At 44.0% G+C, this 19,624-nt stretch overlaps 1 protein-coding gene across 5 annotated transcripts in view; it reads right to left on the bottom strand.

Annotated features, from left to right (window-relative positions):
• tmem117 (transmembrane protein 117) overlaps positions 1 to 19,624 on the bottom strand; it is a 40,385-nt gene that overhangs the window by 14,258 nt on the left and 6,503 nt on the right. Inside the window, exons 1-4 of one of the 5 annotated variants that reach the window (XM_086027643.1) lie at positions 18,552 to 18,576; positions 18,068 to 18,386; positions 12,418 to 12,550; positions 41 to 140 (exon numbers count right to left, since the gene is read on the bottom strand). In XM_086027643.1, coding sequence (XP_085883769.1) covers positions 41 to 140; positions 12,418 to 12,550; positions 18,068 to 18,347 — 513 coding nt within the window. In that variant the 5' untranslated portion in view covers positions 18,348 to 18,386; positions 18,552 to 18,576. Of the gene's footprint in view, positions 1 to 40; positions 141 to 12,417; positions 12,551 to 14,194; positions 14,276 to 15,613; positions 15,711 to 18,067; positions 18,387 to 18,551; positions 18,577 to 19,624 lie in introns of those variants that run through there. The other 4 variants (XM_086027642.1, XM_086027646.1, XM_086027647.1 and 1 more) reach the window with 4 other exon arrangements.

Here is a 19,624-nt window from a genome sequence, read left to right as displayed (position 1 = left end):
GGCAACGCAAATCTCGAATCAAAATCATGTTGAATCTCACCATCCACGCAGTCACAAAGTCCCCCAACCAGGTACCCACTGCAGCAATCTTCATAAAGCTCGCATTCCTGATGCCCATGTGATCTGTGACCATGTGAGACCTACGACACATGAGAGAATAGCAAACATGACGATATGTGCAAGTAGGCAATCAAAGACAGTCGATGGCGAGAGCAGGGAAAACAATCAGTTGTGCCGAGTACGGTCACGCTAGCTGTCTGAGCCAATCATCATCAATGACAACCCGCCACAACACCGGGCTGCGTCTCGACCTTCCGCGAAGCTTCGGGGATTGTAAACACTCGACGCCAGCGCCATTCATCCCGTACCGCTGCTTTCCATTTTGGCTATGCAGAGTTTGGCAAATGATCCGTTTGCGGAGCCAATTTGCCCGGTGTCTAAATGATTTCAAATCAACACGGCCGCCCCGGTGGCTTGTACACATTCAAAGACGCGCCGGCCCATTACAGGGACAACGTGATGTCGCAGCGATATGAAATGACACGCCTTCTCGGGGGGGGGAAAAAAAAAAAAAAAAAAAAAAAGGTTTTACTCTCCTTCTTCGCAAACTCAACCACGCGATTCCATTTTCTGCAGGTAATAGCACAACGAGAGGCCGGTCAGAGATGAAGTGGGTCAGTTTGACGCCAGCAAGTATAGGAGGAGGAGAGCTCCTTCGAACCCCTCGGCCGTCTTTGGACCGGAGTCGAGCAGGTGGGCGCCTCTTCTCCCCTCAACCTCCGCAGGTCGTGAATATAATGAATGGGGGCGCTGGCGAGGCTGCATTTGAAGTCAATAGCTCCATTCATCTTGGTTCGCCCCCAACCAATGCCAATAATAATGGTTTCTTATGCGCACATGACTTGCCTTGCAACCTCACCGTTCGGGCCACAGCATCAAGTTGGCCGATAAAAGATGACGATGCATGAACTTGGAATCACAAACAAAAGGCAGCGTGTGTAACGACTGATCGTACAATATTTGCACGAGCGGTGGCTGCAAAGATGTCCATGCAGGAGGACTTCAGCAGAAACCTAAATCAGAGAGAAGTGGAGGAATACGTGCCCAGGAGGGTCATGAAACCAAACGATGAGAGAGGTCTCTTGAGATACGAGTTTAATTTGTTCCGTGAGTATGCTCGAATTCCATCAAATTGAATCTCAAATGGGTTTTTTTTTTTTTTTTTCCATGTCTTTGCCTTTTCTGTTCAAATATTCGTACTGCATTTTGCTGGTCCGGCATTCGGCAGTTCCGTCATTTTCTTGACGAACCGAATCGTAATCGTCAGTCCGTCAGACGCCCGTCAGTTGGTCCGTCAGAGTTATTAGCGAGGGTCGAATACATTCAATCATCCGCTTGAATCCCTTATGTTCAACCGTGCTTACTAGGATGTCTTTTGTGATACAGTCCCTCCGATTATTATTTTTTTTTTTAATCAAAAGAAGAGCTGAAAGAGGTGCTTGAAGGGAAAAAAAAAGGGCCGTCTGTTGTTTTTGGGGTGGGGAGAAGCCGTATGCTACTGTTTCTTGTCAGAAAAAAAACACCAACGAAATAGCACAAGTGAACCTCGCCTATGTATGTGAGAGGTCATTTTAAATCCACGACATGCAGTTCCCCTAGTTTTATGTTTGGTTTGACATTAAACTTCATTTGGAAGTGGCATTAAACAGCGTGACGCCTCTTTCGGAAAAAAAAGGCTCACTTTTTTTTGCCGAAGCGCTGCTTGTTGTCAAGTCAGCTGAGGTCGCTGCCACCGTGCGGGACTCGTGCCTCAGGTTTCAAATCCCGCCCCCAAAAATCATCCGAACGATGGCTTCTAACCTCGAAAATGTAAAGTGAATCATTGTTGGCGTTAATATTCACATGATGTCTATAAATCGCAAAGACGCAAATGTGCTTTATTTCTATATGCTATACCGCATCACATGCAAAGTGAACGATTTCCCGGTTTAGATTAGCTCCGAGGAAACATTGTTATCCACACGTCATCAGCGACGGCACGCATGGGGCAGACCTGACAGCCTTGCCCGCAAACGTAAACGTCACGTCTCTCAGCCTCGATAAAACCTCCCTCAGCCAATAAACCGTTTCTTGATTGGGGTTGCACGTAAAGCCTGTTAGACATTCCGCGGCTCGGCAGTGATGCCCAAATTGCCGAGATCCCGTTGGGAGTCATTTACCCGCGGCAAAATTCGAATCGATACTCCTGGAAATGCTGCCTAGAACCTCACGCTGGGGCTTTAAATCTAAAAAGGCTACCCCGACGCCACCCTCCTGCCCTTCACAAATATTTAATTCAGCAACCCCAAGCGCCTAATTTTTTTTGTTTTTTGTTTTTTCGCCAGGCTCCCGAGATGAGTTTGGGGACTCTTAGCGCTGCATGATCAGAGGCAGAACTCTTTTGACTTATTCATGCCGACTGAAACTTTAATGGCCTTTAGAGTCAGTTTTGGCCTAATGAGAGAATCCAGTGTAGTGGAACATTACAGTACAGGAGCGTCATGAATAATCAGCCACGAAATGGCTCCCGTGGCTTAATCGCAGCGCCGCTGTTAACGCCGGTGCCAACGCTGTCGGCTCTGCCAGCTCAGATCCTCTGTGGGATGTTATCAGGTTTACCACGCTGGTTGCGTTATTATATTCAAGGACGTTTCAGCAGCTTTTAAAGTCTCGCATTGAAGCAATCGGCATGCTGCATGGAAGCTACTGACATCTGCAGCGAGGAGCTGGGATGGAGCCGCTGTTTGATGACCACATTTATTTCATTTATATCATTCAAAGTATTCATCGTCTCCTTTCTGTTCCGCTACTGTCAATCACTTTTTTTTTTTTTTTTTTTCACACGTGCGATAAACGGATGGGGAATTGTTCTGAAGCGAGCCTCGGACGGCGCAGGCGTCAAAATAAAGTTGAAGTACGAACGGCTGTTGCTCAATTTGGGTTTATGTCTCATTCTCAGACCAGATACTTTTCGAGTTGTTTGAACTCTGCTTTTCTATAAGTGGGTGGATTGAATTCGGTTCTCAAGTTGACGCGACAGTGCCGCGTTTTTCAATTCAGTCAAACAAGTTCATTGGCTCTGCGTTCGTTCCATGAAGTTTAAAAAAACAAAATGATCAGAATGTGTGAAAATGTATAGTAAGTTTAAACTCCTGTACTTCAGTTCTTAACTCATTCACTGCCATTGACATATTTATTTGTCTTTTCATAGTCCAGCCATTCAATCCCAGGAGTTTATTTATATTTGTTTCACATTTTTGTCAAACGTTAGGGTAAAAGAGGGTCTGAAAATGTTTGGCAGCGAATGAGTTAATTGTCCTACGATTTTTCCGCATTGCTTTACGTCTTACACATATCAGTCCTTGGCAACTTTAAACACATAATGAACAATTTGTGAAAATCAAGTGGACTTTAATGGGTGAGTCGGGTCTATTTGGAGTCCACAAGGTTCAAACTGGATTATTTTTGTTGCAAAATCAACAGAGCAAATGATAATTAGGTTCAGCTCAAGTGCTGGATCTTCCCTGAAGCCCAAAATTACCCGCGGTGATGTAACGATTTAATTTCTTTAGACCACAGCGCGCTGCGATAAAACAAGCAGCGCGTTAACCTTCATCTTTAAAAGACAAAATGCTCCGGTTGAATTTTAGCTTCAGGTGAGACGCGAGGACCGAGGGACGAGTCAAAGTGCCGTCAATAAAGGTTGTAAAAGTGCACACTAAGAGCTTTCTCTCCTATGTGTCATCAAGCACTCTTCATTTCTATTCCTTTTTTTTTTTTTTTTATCATCCGTTTTCCGCGTCATGCCTTCATAGAGTTTTATGGAAGCGTTTTCAGTCAGACGGCCGGCGACCGTGACCGCACGAGTGACCCCGTGCTGCCGCTGCTTTTTGTAAACGGCTGAACTCATTCCAAATGTTGGTGACCTTGGGTGGCTCCGCTTTGAAATGCATTGCCTGTCCGACACTCGCGCTCGGCCACGCTGCCTAATATGATATTTACGGTATACAACACCGAGGAGGGCGGCTTTCCGCCAAACATAAAGATGTCAATAAAGACTGGCGTCACCCTTGTAAACCCGATCTCTCAAGGGAACCCCAAAGCTCCCAGCTCAATTAGTCTTCCATTTTTAGTTCTCCATTTGATACCACCAACAATCGAAACTCGATGTGTTTTGTCTTGGGAATATACAGTACGCCTGTCCCTTGACAGAAAATGACCTCAGTCCTCTAGACCCCCTTGGGATGATTAAGCTTGAAAAAGCAAGTTGTAAAGACAATTCATTACATTTCAGGCCCAAGCAGCGGTTTTTTTTGTTTTGTTTTTTTTTTTGCATCGGCCAAAGGTTTCGCCCCGTACTGCCATTCCTGTCTTTTTCTGTTTTCGTGTGACAGTGACAAGTTGACATTTCACACTTCGGTGCTCTCGCCTTACGGTCACGTGAGATCAAAATGACAGACGAAAGGAAGAAAACACAACATGTAGCATTCGAGAACCTCTTCATCTGTTGCGGCAAGCAAGTGAATAAGACTACTCGGTGGCAAGACAAAAAGATCCTGTCAGGACAAGTTAGTAATAAAACATGAACTATACTTTAAATTCACGTTATCAAGTCTGAACAAAATATCAAAAATGTTAAACTCAGAGCTGGGTACTTTAACCTTTTTTTGCAAAGGGTTCTTCGGGGGTTCTGTGTTCTTTTTAAAAGAACCCAACACAACACGTTCAGTCGGTACTTGACCCAATCAGGGATGGACGAAAACCCGTCCTTGCTTAGTCCGTCCTTTTTAAAAGACTTCTCGTCCTCCGTCCGTCCACAAAATGGACATCTGTCCGTCCCGGAGACGGAATGTCCAGCTCCCCAGGATAAATGAACTAGTAAATGGTCGTAAATTCAAAAAGTATTAGTCGAGGTCAACGCTGTCCCACTTCTGACTCCAAAGTGGCTATAACGTACAGTGTGGTGAGTTCCTAGAAGCATAGCTATTACAAAAAAAAATATGTCTTCACTTTTCCTTTGGCCAAACCCTTCCCTTCCAGTTTTGTGTAAATATATTAGTATTTTTTTTTTGTCTTCGTACATATATTCATAACCATAAGAAAAATCCAAGTAAGACAACATTCTGTGAAAGTCACATACTGCAAGGAAAATACCATCAGCAAGGTTGTTCGCAAATAAGGAACGTGAGAGGATGACAGGATGCACAAACACACACAGAAAAATGTAAATCCATGCCCAGTTGACACAAGAATGCATCAAGGTTATGATGGTTATTGTTTGCTCCTGCTGCTGTTTGCCATGAGCGTGGCAGTGACATATGGAGAGGACCACTGACACGCCCCCCCCCCCCCCCTTTCCCCCCCGTGTCCCAGAAAGCAGCAGGAAGATATAACGAGGTAAGAAACATGTCACCCGGCTTCTTGGAATAACACCGGGTATTCCCAGATGCTAGGAAATCACAGCGGCGTCAACGCCTTCTGCCATGGGCGGGCATATTAATATATAATGAGTCATTTTGTGAGATAGCGGCAAGATTTGTTTGTGTGTAGGAGCAGAGGCGGGCACGTCCGTGAATTTGGACAATCTCGCATTGATCATTCGGCAGCGGCCGGGCCGCCAATCCGTCATCATCAGTCCGTCATTATTTCAAGCCAACCAAATCGGTGGTCGTCAGTGCGTCACTCCGTCATTGTTATTTCTAACTGCGTTTCCGTCATTGCCAACGTCTTTTCTTTTTGTTTGTTTTTTAAATGCTTTAGCAAACAAATTATTATAAATCATCACCACTATTTTAGGACCGTCAGATCTTTTTCTACGGCGTTGCGGCGGCGAGAACGTACTTACACAGCACACGCAAACGCACACAACGAAAACAACGTGGGACAATATCATTGCGGTCTGTGGTACCGAGAGGTAGACAACAAAGCCAGCTTCCTTTACTGGCCGAAACCACGGCAAAAAAACGAGCAGGCTTGAAGAACGTGGAGCGAGAAAGTTGACGTATCGGGTGAGTGGATTTACTTTACTTTACCGTCAACGAAGAAAGCATTTAGCAGCCAACACAGCAACCAGTCACCAGATTGACTAGCGATGTTCAAACTTTTTTTTTCTTTCTGGCAGAGGAGGCCGTCCAAGCAACCTCGGTGATGTCACCCCTGCGCACAAACGCACGCGAGACACACAGCGCGGGTTTCCGTCAGTCTAAGAAGGTTCGGTCGGTTGCCATTCCATTCCAGTAATGGACGAAGACCCAATTCCGTCGGTGCGTAGTGGGTCATTAAAAAAAAAAAAAAAAAAATTCAGTTATTCATCATTTGCCAGCTAAACGGGTGTCCGTCAGCGACGGATTGACGGAGCTTCCATCAGTACATACGGAATGCCTACCACTGTGTACGTACAGTATATGGCCTCTACTCTTTTATACCTGTTTTGCTGGTGCAAAGGCACCAATGAATCAAGTTGATAGGCATGCATTGGAAAAATGACTAAGTCAAAACGGGCAAGGTGATTACGGTAAATTATGATTAAAGGAATCCAACTGCGACGTCTTCCCGCTGACATTGTAGCTTTACGATTATAACTTAACTCCTCTTTCCGCCTTATTAAAGCCGTAATTCCTGCGTTGGCATGATTTGATTTTGAGCATAACGGGGAGGACGGCTCGGGGAGCTTTTTCAGGGCTTTCACGTGACGGCGCGCAACAGGCGGCATCCAACATTGGACAACATGCTATTTGTTCAACCATTTGTCTGTGCATTAGCCCCGGCTTAGAGCCGGAACGACACGCACGCTCACAAAGGATCATGGTTAACAACAGCAAATACCATGATGGTTTCTAATCCCGCTTAGGGTGTCGCTCTTGTCAAACACAGCCCACCCCGCCCCCTCCCCACCCCCGTCCTCACCCCGCCACTCTGCACATACACGTCTTCCCCCCCCCCCCCCCCCTCCCTCCGCTTTGAACATCCATCCAATCATTTTTCTAGAGCGCTTATCCTGTTCATGCTCATGACGGGTGCTGCGGCCTATCCGGGATGATTAACGGAGGAAAAGCAAACTACAACTTTTGACTGGCTGTCACTCAACCTCTGGGCGACTGCGAGACGAGACTGAGTGGGAATTGATCTCACTCAAGCTGCACAAGTCAGCTATGCGAACGAAATAACGACATTGGATACTTCAAACGTGTATAAGTGATTCCACACAACAGCTGCTACCTTCTTTCACAGTCACAATCACACAGTTCAGCCCCGCCTCCCTCTAAATTAGTCATGATTAATGGCTGCGCCTCATATTGGCTGACTTAATTAAATAACACAGGCTAATTAGAGGCTGATTTTGGCTGCTAATGGGACTGTAAAATGGAGGAATGGAATTGCACGATTTAACCGAACGCTGACGAGGCCCATCAAACTCCCGGGGTGGTCACACGGGCCTGGTTTCACACAAATACCCCCAATTCCCTCCCTCCCACCTCTCAATCCGACAGTTACATTAAAATGCAAATAGCCTTCACGTGGATTACAGTTCCCAGGGAGCCACCACAGGCAGAGTTTGCCTCCTGAAATGACACACGGCAGGTAACAGGTTGATAGCTGTTGACCCAGAGGTGGCTGTTAATAATGTCGGTTAACAGACCGCTGACGTGCCACACACAGCCCGGAGAGCTCCTGCTCGATTTAATTCTTCTGACTCGACATAGCGCGTGAGTAAATACGCAAAACGTTCTATTGTTGATGCCTTACTGTCCGCCGGGTGCCATTTATTCCGATGACAAGATGTAATGCAACCTATGAGCTGTTTGGAAAAGGGGGAGCGTTTATAAATTGCATTGCTGTGAGAAAAGTGGGAAACCAAACCACCCTTTTCATCTTTGCCCACAGAGCCCCAGACATGGCGTGAATATTTTTTTTTGTAGTTGTTGCCACAATGTCGATATAATGTGCACAAAATGCTGATGTGTTGCCACAAACGAGGTATAATCTGTGCACAAAATACGAATTGGTGAGTTCACGATTTTCTTCAACTCTTAAAGAAAGAACTAGTGCTTGCTGTCACACATATACCCGTACAAATATGACATTGGTGTAACACTGGATGTAAACACATATGCTTTAAACCAAAAATGTTTTAACTTTTGCATTAATATTCATTGTACATATAGATTGTATGTCAATTGTTTTTCACATTTTTGCCGCAAACTAAATGCTTCAAACGGAGGCTGAGGCCCAAAAGTTAGGTCATGGTATAAATTGAACCCCTTCACATTACCAGTTATACTGTATATTCTGATAAAAGCGTATGTGTAAAAAATTATTGTGGCGGTATTTCTGAATGTGTGATTTAAATGTGAAAAATAAATATCCCTTCTTCTATGTAATGAAAAAACATTTTTTTTAAATATACGCCCTTAGCAAAGCTAAATTATTATTGAGAATTCTTTTTTAAAAAAAAGATGATGTAATTTTGAAACCTATCATATAGATCTCAAAACTCATGCAAACACACGTAACATAGCTCATTCATTCATTCATTCAATAATAAATATACTATATTATATTTTTGATCTTATAAGCGATTTGTCCTGGCTAATTTAACTGATTACGTAATTTCCGATTTTGAGCGCTGTGTAGCTGTTCGCAATTCTCTAAATATCTCTCTAGACACTATTTAATTTACCTGCTAATTTGCTGTTCTAAGATGGTTACTCCCCATTTTAACGTGGTTCCTGCCAGACTTTTGTGAAAAGTGTATACTGTATATTATGATAAAAACTTTTGCTTCGATCACTGTACATCGAAGCACTCTTTCAAACTAGCTTAGCTATTTCTCTCTCTTTGGGTAGCATGATTAGCTACTCACCCCTTTGAGCGATAACAATGCTTATTAGAAGTGTATCTTATTTTGCGCCATGGAAGCCAGGATTAGTTAGAGGGAATTCACAATGCTTGAGGACCATGTTTTAGCCACGCCAGCTAGCAAGCGCATAGAGATGCCTTGATGCGGTGCAAGTCAGATTAGCGCCTAGCATTCACCTCAGTTCGTAAGTAGCCGACAAAGCATGGATGGGCGACCGTGCGACCTCACGTCAACACGTCATTTTTTAAAACCAGTTTGAAGCTGAGTGGTGACCGCGTCTACCTAGCCGTTTCAAAACCATAAGTCTTCATTGTAACGTCTCGGGTAGGGCTGAGACGATACATTTTTGTCCCAATCCGATATGGATCCCGATACTGGAGTTGCGATCCGGTACGTATTGTGATACTTAAATATCATAAAAACATATTTAAAAAACTGAGGCATGTGTTTCCAAAGTTTTAATTTAAGTGCCATTTGACAGTTATTCAGGTGTCATGATTGAAAAGTGCATAAACTGTTCCAGTAACTGTACCTGATACACACGAGTGCAATAAATAAAACTCCATTCACAAAGCTCAACTTTAACCTCAAATGTACCAAAAGTATGTTACAGAATGTCCAAAACATAACATAAGGTATCGAAAGTATCGATACTTCATCAAGGTAAAAAAGTATCACGATACATCGCGATACGATATTTTTTCTCATCCCTAGACACATGTGTCAGCTAGTTCCAATAAGACTGCATGGCAACACCTTTGGTCATCAACAGATGCCCTATGTGCTGTAGATGGGTAAAATAACACATGACTCTATCTGACTGATTGAAATTGACATTTGAATAATGATTGCAAATTTAGTCAAATGCACATCCTTTTTTTTTCGCAATAGCATTACAGAGAGGGATAAACCGAATCGAGCTCGACACCTACTCTCTTGGCCAAAATGTAATGACAAACGGCATGTGGTGGTTTGCAGCTCGAGGTCATACATCCATGTTCTCACGGTTAGCCTGCGCGAGGTGTGAGACATGGCACAATGTGGCGAATGTGCGTGTGTGGAACACCCACCCCTCCATCCCCCACAGTACACATCATGGCTCTGGCAGTGATCACCTGCCAAAAAAAAAAAAACTCTCAACATCCTTTCAAAGACTTTACTGCAGCTTGTCCATGGCGTCTAAATACGAAGGAACAACAGCCACAAAGGCATGTTGAACTTTTTCTTTGTGCTGTGGCAACCACGCCTAGGGGAGTGGTTGAGGGGAGACGATGCAAATACAGTCAGGTTTGGATGGCGATCAAAAGACTTAACTTTCACCGCATGCGTGAGGCACTCTCGACTCATCCCCCTTCTTTCTTGATCTGCCTCCATCACTTTTTTTTTTTTTTTTTTTTGTCACTCTGCACGATTCGTGCCACCGTAGGCCGGCGATTGTTTTCTGAGGGCATCCGGCAAGGCGTGAACTCCACTCTTACATGTCGCAGTAGAACAGAGATGAGAACGCTAATGGTTTTTGGCAGGATCCGGTGCTGAACAAACTGCTGGTGAGAAGTGAAAACAAGCAGGAGTAGCGTCGTCACCGCCGCTACCAGAGCACCCCCTATTGGTATATGTAAAGCTTTACAGCATTCCAGAATGGATGGGGGTGCAGGTGCTCATACTGTGTTGGCCAGATTGATGGGCTATTTTGGTTGCTGCTTTTTAGATTTGTAAAAGTATATACATATATCTCTCAAAGGCTGTATTGCTACACTGCAGGTCTGATTTAGTGCCAATACCCATCTGTTTGAATACCCGACCTGAATTACAATACTGTAGTTGCATGTGCAGACGCCTACAACTAAATGCCACAACAGAAACAAACAAGAAAGAGTTGAAATTGACAAATAATGCTGAGCCTGTGATACAAGAGTATTCACAAGCGTAAAGGCAGGTTACTTAAAACAAAAGTCAACCCAAACATATTTTTTTTTACTAATATGTTCTATGCAGGCCCATTAGTTGAAACACAGCATTCTGATTAATATTTTGTTGTTTTGAGTTAAGCAACAAAATCCACCCGTTTTTAGCCATCTGAGGGGGCGGCCATTTTGTCACTTCTGTCGACTGAAAATGACATCACACACCCTGAGGGCTCAGATAACGACCAATGATAGCTCAGCTTCAGAAAACAGGTGAGCCGTGATTGGTCTGGACCCAACTCCCGTGACACTCTACAGGATAAGCGGTAAAGAAAATGAGCGGGTGCATCGATCCAATAAGCCCAAAACCTGATTCAGATTTGGGGATACCCAATCTGCAGTCTTTTAAACTACAATGTCACTTGGACTGTGTAGTGTAAACACACTCTAGGTCTGGCGGAACATTCACAACGGGGACCTAGAAACACCCGCTTGCCTCTGACAATGAAGTCATGCTCTTTAGCAAAAGTTCCTTGAGTGTGTAGCATCTCAGCGGATTTCGTCTTAGCTGCTGTCTTCTGCGAGCCAATCAATGAGTTGGATTCCGATGTCACCTGCAAGAAGCAGGCCCGAGTGCCAGATGGACCGATTCTACAAACCGATCCCACCAGCCTTCGAACGACACAACCTTGCCATTGTGACTATAAATGACAGACAAAGAATGTGCGGGAAACAAGTCAACGCTCCATCTTGGAAGATAGTAACAGGTTCGGGGTGAAATCCAGGTTGTCAGGACAGTGTTGTGAGGTTTCTCACTCAGCACACACTTCTTGCCGCCACATTTTAGACATCACACCAGATGCTGGCGCTGGGATCCCCACACATCCAGCTGCCTTGATTCTGGGATGTAACACACATATGGTCGTGGCGAGGGTATCTTACTGCGTAAAAAAAAAAGGCCAATAAATGCTCTTTAGAAGAGATTACCGCAAATTTCCTCAAGCCTTTAGCGTTTACCATCTCGGCGGACCCGCCCCTGGGCTACTGTCATCTCGACAAACAAGGTGGATGCATATGTCACCTGCAGGAAGCAGGCCAGGGTGATAAATGGACTGATTATACAAACCCATCCCTCTGGCTGAAGAAAAAAAAAAAGAAAAAAAAAACGTGTCTGATACCTGCTACCAGCTTCGACCTTATAACCCTCATTTTTAAAAAGATTTAGCCTCCATCTCTGTAGTGCCCGAACCAGGACTGTGACCGTTTTCATCACTGAAGCAAACAAAAAGACAGATCCCGTCGCTTTGATCCCACGTGCTCGGCTAGCTAAAAAGGCATGTTTTTTCCCCCAGCGGTTGACGGACACCTCGCAAAAGCAGAAATTGATTTCTGTCAGGAGTTTGACAAGTGGGTGTTGAGGCCTACCGCGGTCAGGATCATGGATGAATACGTGTAGCTTGGAAGGTATATCGATAATTTATCAGCATCCACCTCCCTTTTGTTTAAAAGCTTTGGATGATTAATCATAGCTCTATTGAATCTCTGGTCAGGCGAGACGTTTGAATCAATCGTGGCAGTGTGGCGCTAACAAACGGACGTAAGGATGAGGCTTACTCCATGCTCCCGGCCATCCGCAGGAAGAGGTTGTAGATATGTGAGAAGAGGAAGAGGAAGAGGATGGTGGTGAAGAACATGGTCATCCAGGAGCCGTGATCCTCGCGGAACACTTTCAGGCGCAGGTATCGACCTAAAGGTGACAAGGACACGCGGGACCGTCAGTTGCGGTTCAAGAAGCTTGTCAACCATCAAGCCCGCGCGGCGCAGAGATTAAGCTAAATGAATGATCTGCTTGGATCGATAACGTCCTGCTCTCTTGGACACATGCCCTTTGGGATTTAAATTAAGATGAAGGACCGCTTTTGAGGTGTCGCTTCCACATCCCAGGAGTGATTGTCTTTCAACATCTCAAGTATCGTCATCAATCCCGACAGGTAAAACATACTACTCGCACTTCATTTCAGGCACAGGTCTGACAGCACCGCTCGCTTGCCTATTCGCGATAGCGGTTGTGCTTGCGTTGTGCTCGATGATCATTCAAACGCTTGTGACCTGTGGCGTTTCTGCCGTATGCAGCCCTGGCTCGGAATCAAATTACTTGAGGAATACAGCACCTCTCTGGCAGAGCATGAGATTGTTTCTGATGCTCGGCCTGCTGAGCTGAATGTGTAATGGCACGAATTGTGTTGTCTGGTGGCGACAAGAGATGACACTTGGCTTGTCGAAAGATTACCCTCGGTGCGATCGTAACGCAGCCATTTTGAGCACTCCGCTCCTGATGAAATCTGTAATGATGTGAGTATGTACGCATACGCACGGTACGGGATGTGAATTAGTCCGTGCCGGCCAGTTATTGAGTCCTAACGAATCGTCTAGAACTGCCGTGCGATAAAGCTGATCATCTGAACAAAATATGGGTCGGATATAATTTTCGATGATTAAAAGAAAATGTCCCAAATAGGTTGTAAGTAGTATGCGTGAACATTGTTTTTTTTTTTTATTTAAAAAAAAAAAGAACAAACAAATGTGATTACATTTTTAAAAGTACTAGCTGAACTAGTACATCTGCTACACAAGCATTAGCTTAACTAGTACATTAGCAGCATTAGCTCTACTAGTGAAACTATTAATAGCCATGCTAGTATTGCATTAGTTGAACTAACATTAGTAATGTGACAAGATTTCCCCCAAAAATGACAGTCAATCAAAATCCTGAATCAGTTTGGAATGGCCACTTCAACCTGAATACAACACATGAAAACTTTTGAAAATTCAATGATGGGTTCAGGAGAAATTGTGTTTTTTGTGCCGGGAAAAAAAATTGGCTTTTTGCGGAACATTTTTGTGTGGCGTCGCCTACAGAATATCTCACCCCCCCAAGAAAATGCCTTGAAATTAGCTTAAATTACATTAGCTACACTGCTAGTACAGTCGTGTTACTCGCCTTGGCTACATTATTAGCGATACCGGCATTAGTTTACTCGTAGCTAGACAACAGTAGTACATTAGTGGAACTGGCATTAGCCACATGAATACATTAGTGATACTAAAATTAGCAACGCTACCTCGTTATTACATTAGTGCTTGCATTAGGAATACTTGTGCATAAAGATCAATACTGACTTCTGCTACAACAACACATTTGCGAAACTACTAGCTGTAGCTACACTAGTAGTACATTAATAGCGCTAGCATTAGGTACACGCTACGGAAATGCAGGCAGTTACGACAAGACTAGCACTAACGTTATGCACACAGGTACAAAGAGAGCGCTGGTATGAGCTTCACCATAAACAAGGACCATCTGTGAATATTTTACAAGCTCTCATATTACCCTCGGTGACAACACCGTAATGCCATTTATCTTTTCATAACTTAATAATCAGCAGCCAAGAGCTTCAAGGTTACTTGGTTGTTTAGCAAGGGAGCCTTGGATACGCTCGGCTGTTCCCTCCTTGTTGCACTACTTTACATATTGTGTAGCATTCACTTTGAGGCTCTCCCTTTGAATTGACACCACACGCAGCCATCTTTGTTGTGGATATGAGATTCTTTAGAGTGTTAAACTGCAGTGTTTCTGTTTATAGCAAGGACACATAAAGAAAGACATGCAGACTGGGGTCTATAAGCCTTACAGCATCCATGTTTAACATCAATTTCCCATAACCAGGATTGACCAGCGTTGAATCCAAACTATACGTCTTGCTCTGTGGTATTTCAGGGCTCATCGCGGTTGCATAATTGAATTCACTTGCATGGCTGAACTTAATTGCCTCCAGTGCCAATGAGCCCTGCTTTTAGAGCTATGTGCACGGTATATATCTGCAGATGTGACTTTAAAAAAATATGGTGGGGGCTGGGGGTCAAAGCAGTAAGCCCATCCATGCACTTTGAGTCACCGCACCCCCCCCATAAGAAATGATTCATGCTTGCTGCCCAAGCTGCAGGCTCAGTCCAGCGGGGTAGCTAACAGCTACAACATATGGATGAGGTGGCCACACAAAAACACACACAGTAAAAACGAAGAAAAAAAAAAAAAGCTATTACGTCCTACGTTCGATCCTTGGGATTTTTTCATTTCAGTCACAGTAGGAAGGGATTCATGAGAAACCCTTCATTTCTCCATATCAAGACACACCTCTTTTTAAACTGTGGCCACATGATACAAAGACAGAGTAGTGTCTCCATCTAGTGGTGAAGACAAAGAAGCATACCACCAATCAATGAGATCAGTCTCAATACTCCTATGATACTGATGTGTCATGCAACCAGACACTGTTCATTTTGATCCAATTAAAACAAAAATGGCTGGCGGCCCAAATTTTAATGAGATAAAATCTCAAAAAGCCTCCCCGCCGAGTCCAAATTGTCTCCTGCTCACATTTACATCTGCCTCCCTGTATGATATCACGATGGCGTGCAGTGATCGAGATGGCATTCATATCGACGACCCCCACTGGGGGAGGACAGAAAAATAATAATAATCACCCAGTAGCTGTGGACACACACTGACTGGCACAAGGCTGACCACAAGAGCCTGAACTAGCAGCACAAAATAAATAAATAAAATAACATAAATACTGGAGCCCGTGTGTGTGTGTGTGTGTGTGTGTGGGCGGGGGGACAATTAAGTGTGTCAGATGTTACACAGTAGTTTTGATTAAGCTTCTGTTGACACTCACACACACAGACAGATGAGCAGCCCACAGCTGGTAGCAAAAGACCAAAGGTGACCTAAGACATACTCGCTTACTTTATTTTAGTTTTTTCAGTGAAAATGCAAAACTCCGGCCGCAGTGGAGATTTGCGGATATCTCCGATCCGCGTTTTGCTGGGGACAGTCGGACCCGGAGATTTACGTCGTCAACGTGCGACAGCGATGCTTTGACGTCATTGTGCGACTTGTGTTTTCATGCGAGTCAACGTGGATTCTCGCGGCGCTGCGTTGGTTAGAGCCATTCTCGATGCACTTTCTCCTTACTTATTTGTCTGCAACCTACCACTGCTTCTCGCTGAAAGGTTTAAAAGCAATTCTGACCTCTTGTCGTTTCTCCCGAACGAGTTTGGCGCCGTGTTTTTGGTTTCGTAGAAGTGACGTCAGAGGACGGAAGTTCCTTCTGAATGGACAGTATTTGGCTAACTACTGCCACCCAGAGGCTTGGCATGCGTTTGAAAATGCACTTCCGCGGTTTCGTGTGGATGCGTTTTTTTTATGTGTATTCCAACACAGCAGTGGGGGGGGGATATGCGGTTGTTAAAAAACCCCAGCTACGTGTAGACAAGGCCTGAGTAGAGTTCAACTGTATTTAACACTTAAGTTCATACATTCACATAATCACAGCTCACCTGTTTTTCTGAAGCTGAGCCATGATTGGTTGTTATCTGAGCCCTGAGCAGCTGTAATATCATTTTCAGTCGACAGATGTGTCAAAATGGCCGCCCCCCGCGCTAGCTAAAAACGATGGATTTCTCATATTCCACAAATGCAATATTAATCAGAATGCTGTGTTTTCTCAACTAGTGGGCCTACAAAAAATATGTTTGGGTTGACTTCCTTCTTTAATGACACTTTGGTTCAAACATTTGAACTGTGGCTAGTATAACCCGGAACAATTTGTATGAAAATGACATCCCACTGTGTCAAAATCGGCATGTGTGCAGCGTGCACTGCGTTTCCATTAACAAAAACTGTAGCCTCCTTTGGTATGTTTATGAGAAACTAGCCTTGATCGTGTCTTGTACAAAAAGTACAAACTCTATGCCTTATCTCATTTGTCTTTGGCATAAGCCGAGGGGGTTTGAGAATAACCACTGCCCCCTAAACTGCTACTAAATAAGATCAGACCTCACAGTGCAGCCTTGTGTCCTCTCTACCGAGACGTGTTATTGATGGTGCGGAGTCACCGATTTCATGTAAATAAGCAATTAGTGCTAATCACTCTCTGTAAACATCTTTGTGGTTAAGATTAGGGGTGCTTGCACACGGGTCTTTATACACACACACACATATTGCACTTTGACCAGAAGCAGCATGCTACTGTGCAGACGTTGCGTTAGCATGGCATACGACAACATATGACAGGAGCCAGATGGCATCCTGCAGGCTACGACCAATCAGAGGTTCTCAATAGGCGCCCACCCGGTGCCTATTATTCACAAAGGTTGCCTACTGACGGTTATGCAAAGCAACTACTTGTGAGTCCATAGTACTATTTCAGGTACTGTCGATCAATCGTTTGGTGCAGTCTTGGTCTCGTTGTAATGTGGACAGCGTGATGAAGAGGATTGTTTAATGACCAAATACGTTTAATGTATTGCTCCATTGATGGATCAAACACCTGTTGTGAATTTTGCTATTCAGTTTATTGAAGAGGAACAACAAGTTGTGTGAAAAGTAGGGCCCAAACCGATTAAATCGTCCGATTATGGCCCTTCAAACATCGGCCAAAATAATCGGCCAAATGGCCGATATTTGCCGATTGTTTTTACCTTTATGTACTCAAACCATTTACAGAAGTTACACTCAAATCACACTGGTCTCGTTATTTATTACACCTAAATCGATACCATAACCTTGTATAACCTTAAATATATATAATTAAATTTGTCGATAATGTCATTCTATAGATCTGTCATTCAAAACGAAGCAAATTGCATTTTTTACAAGCAATGCTTTGGTGAGCAATGCAAACAAAGTATGTCATTCACATGCTACCTAAAGTCACAGTTTGTTAAAATTGTAAAAAAAATAAATAAAATACAAACAGTGCAAAATAAACATAAATGTGTTAAATATAATAAAATACTGCTAACACAAAAACATATCCCAGCCTACTTATCGGTCATCAGTGTTTTTTTTCTGCCAAAAATCGACATCGGCCTTAAAAAGCAAATCGGTCTGGCCTTTTCAAAAAACATTGATCAGTTGGACAAAACTTGAAAGAGAAATTCAATTTAAATTCACCTGGAAAGCCACTTCAGATTCATCCTGATATTTTCACCTCAAAGCCAAACACCCATAACTTTTTTGCGAGTAGTTTATGTCCTCACTCATAGCTTCTTCCGTGGCCCATGTGCTAAGTTTTGTGGGACTTGTTTTATTTACTATGTCAACATGACTGCTGTCAAAAAGGTCACTGAATCAACAACGCTAAGGCTTCTGTACAGTCGTGTACGTTTGCCACACATTCCAGTGTGCATGACTTACCAAAGAGCTGTTGGTGGAACACAAACTTCCCAGCGAGGAGCCCGATGAAAATGGCCAGCAACCAGCACAGCACTTTGAGAACGCTCCACCCAACTCCGGGGTACTTGCTGAAAAGGAAGGAGAAGCAGTTTCCCACCACCGCTATGCGCGCCTCCTCCTGACTGTGGGACACGGGGTCCTCGGCGAAGATGAGGAAGTTGAAGAAGATGACCAGATAGGCCACGATGATGCGCGACCACGGGTGCTTGAAGTAATATTGGAAGCGACTGCTTGTCTCCATCCTGCTGAGCCACGCCCCCCGCCACCACCCACGCCACACCTGGGAGGCAGAGAAAGCATCTCGCCGTCAGATTAGCAGGGGACACATCGCTCGGCACGAGATTAGAGCGCGATTGAGTGTTGAGGTTTGGATTCGGGGATTAGGATAAATTCAGAGAGATAGGTGGCATCACTTCGGATACGGATCACATACATGGACTCTTACTTGGCTCGTGAGGCTGCGTTCTGCCCTCAGAAAATGAAGCGGCACCGCTGTATGCATTTGAACATGACCCCCCCCCCCCCCCCCGCCCCCCATCTCCTCTTCCCACCAAAACACACAACTCTGGATTGGACCTCTCACGCCAGTACCCTGATTTCCAAAAATAACTCTGGGCTGGAAACTTGAGAGCTGCCACACTGTAGGACCCCGTGAGACGTGCAAAACAAACATGGCGGCTAATGTTATTGCGCAATCTAGCGAGGGCTGGACAATCAGGTGTTTCAAGTATTTGTTTTATAGACAATCTAATAACATAACTGCCTAACTCTTTTTTTTTTTTTGCCACTTTTTAAAAATTATTTTGCAGCTAACAAAAAGCCCAAATTCTGAAGAAATTACATTACATACGAATTTAAAACATTTTTAAGAAGGAAATTAGGAAGGAATTGGCCTTCTGAAAACTCTATTGAGCCAATGCACGCACATACAAAAAAAAACCCTCCAAGCAAAGAAGTCACAAAAAGTTTAAGGGTGATGTGCGGTGGGAGGATATTCATTGTTCTAAATGCCACAAACCCTCGCTGGCATAGAGAGATGAACAACAAAAGTGACTTATACCTGATGAACTGTTAAGGCACACTAGGGAATCGGTGATCAATATATGATTTTCACTTTTTCAATTGCTTTTTCATTGTACAAAGGAATGAACTTGTCTACGATATAAATTATTGAGATGTGCTTGTATTCTTAATGTGCAAAAGTTATGAGTAATTTGACAATGTGATTGTAAACCATATGCAGTACTTTATTAATGTCATCACAAGTGATCATTATCTTTGTGACGTCGGTCTTTTTGGAAACTGTTCTTGTTTTGGATCTCATCAGGTTGTCCAGGTATACTTAATAAGTGGCCTCGTGACAGTGGATGCAACAGTGTGTGATCGGACAGCATTAGGAGAAGGAGACATTACGACAAACTCGACTGCCGTCAACTTTGACTGCTGATGTTTCATTTGAGAAGGCTGGACTGGGAGGTGGCGGAGGTGCGTCCACCTGTGTGCACAAGGCAAAAAGGC

Source organism: Filicampus tigris, chromosome 4 (genome assembly GCF_054856515.1).
Source record: "Filicampus tigris isolate MCC_2025a chromosome 4, RoL_Ftig_1.0, whole genome shotgun sequence".
NCBI lineage: Eukaryota > Metazoa > Chordata > Actinopteri > Syngnathiformes > Syngnathidae > Filicampus > Filicampus tigris.
Note: the sequence above shows the minus strand (reverse complement) of the source record. Positions and strands in the feature narration are given on the sequence as shown.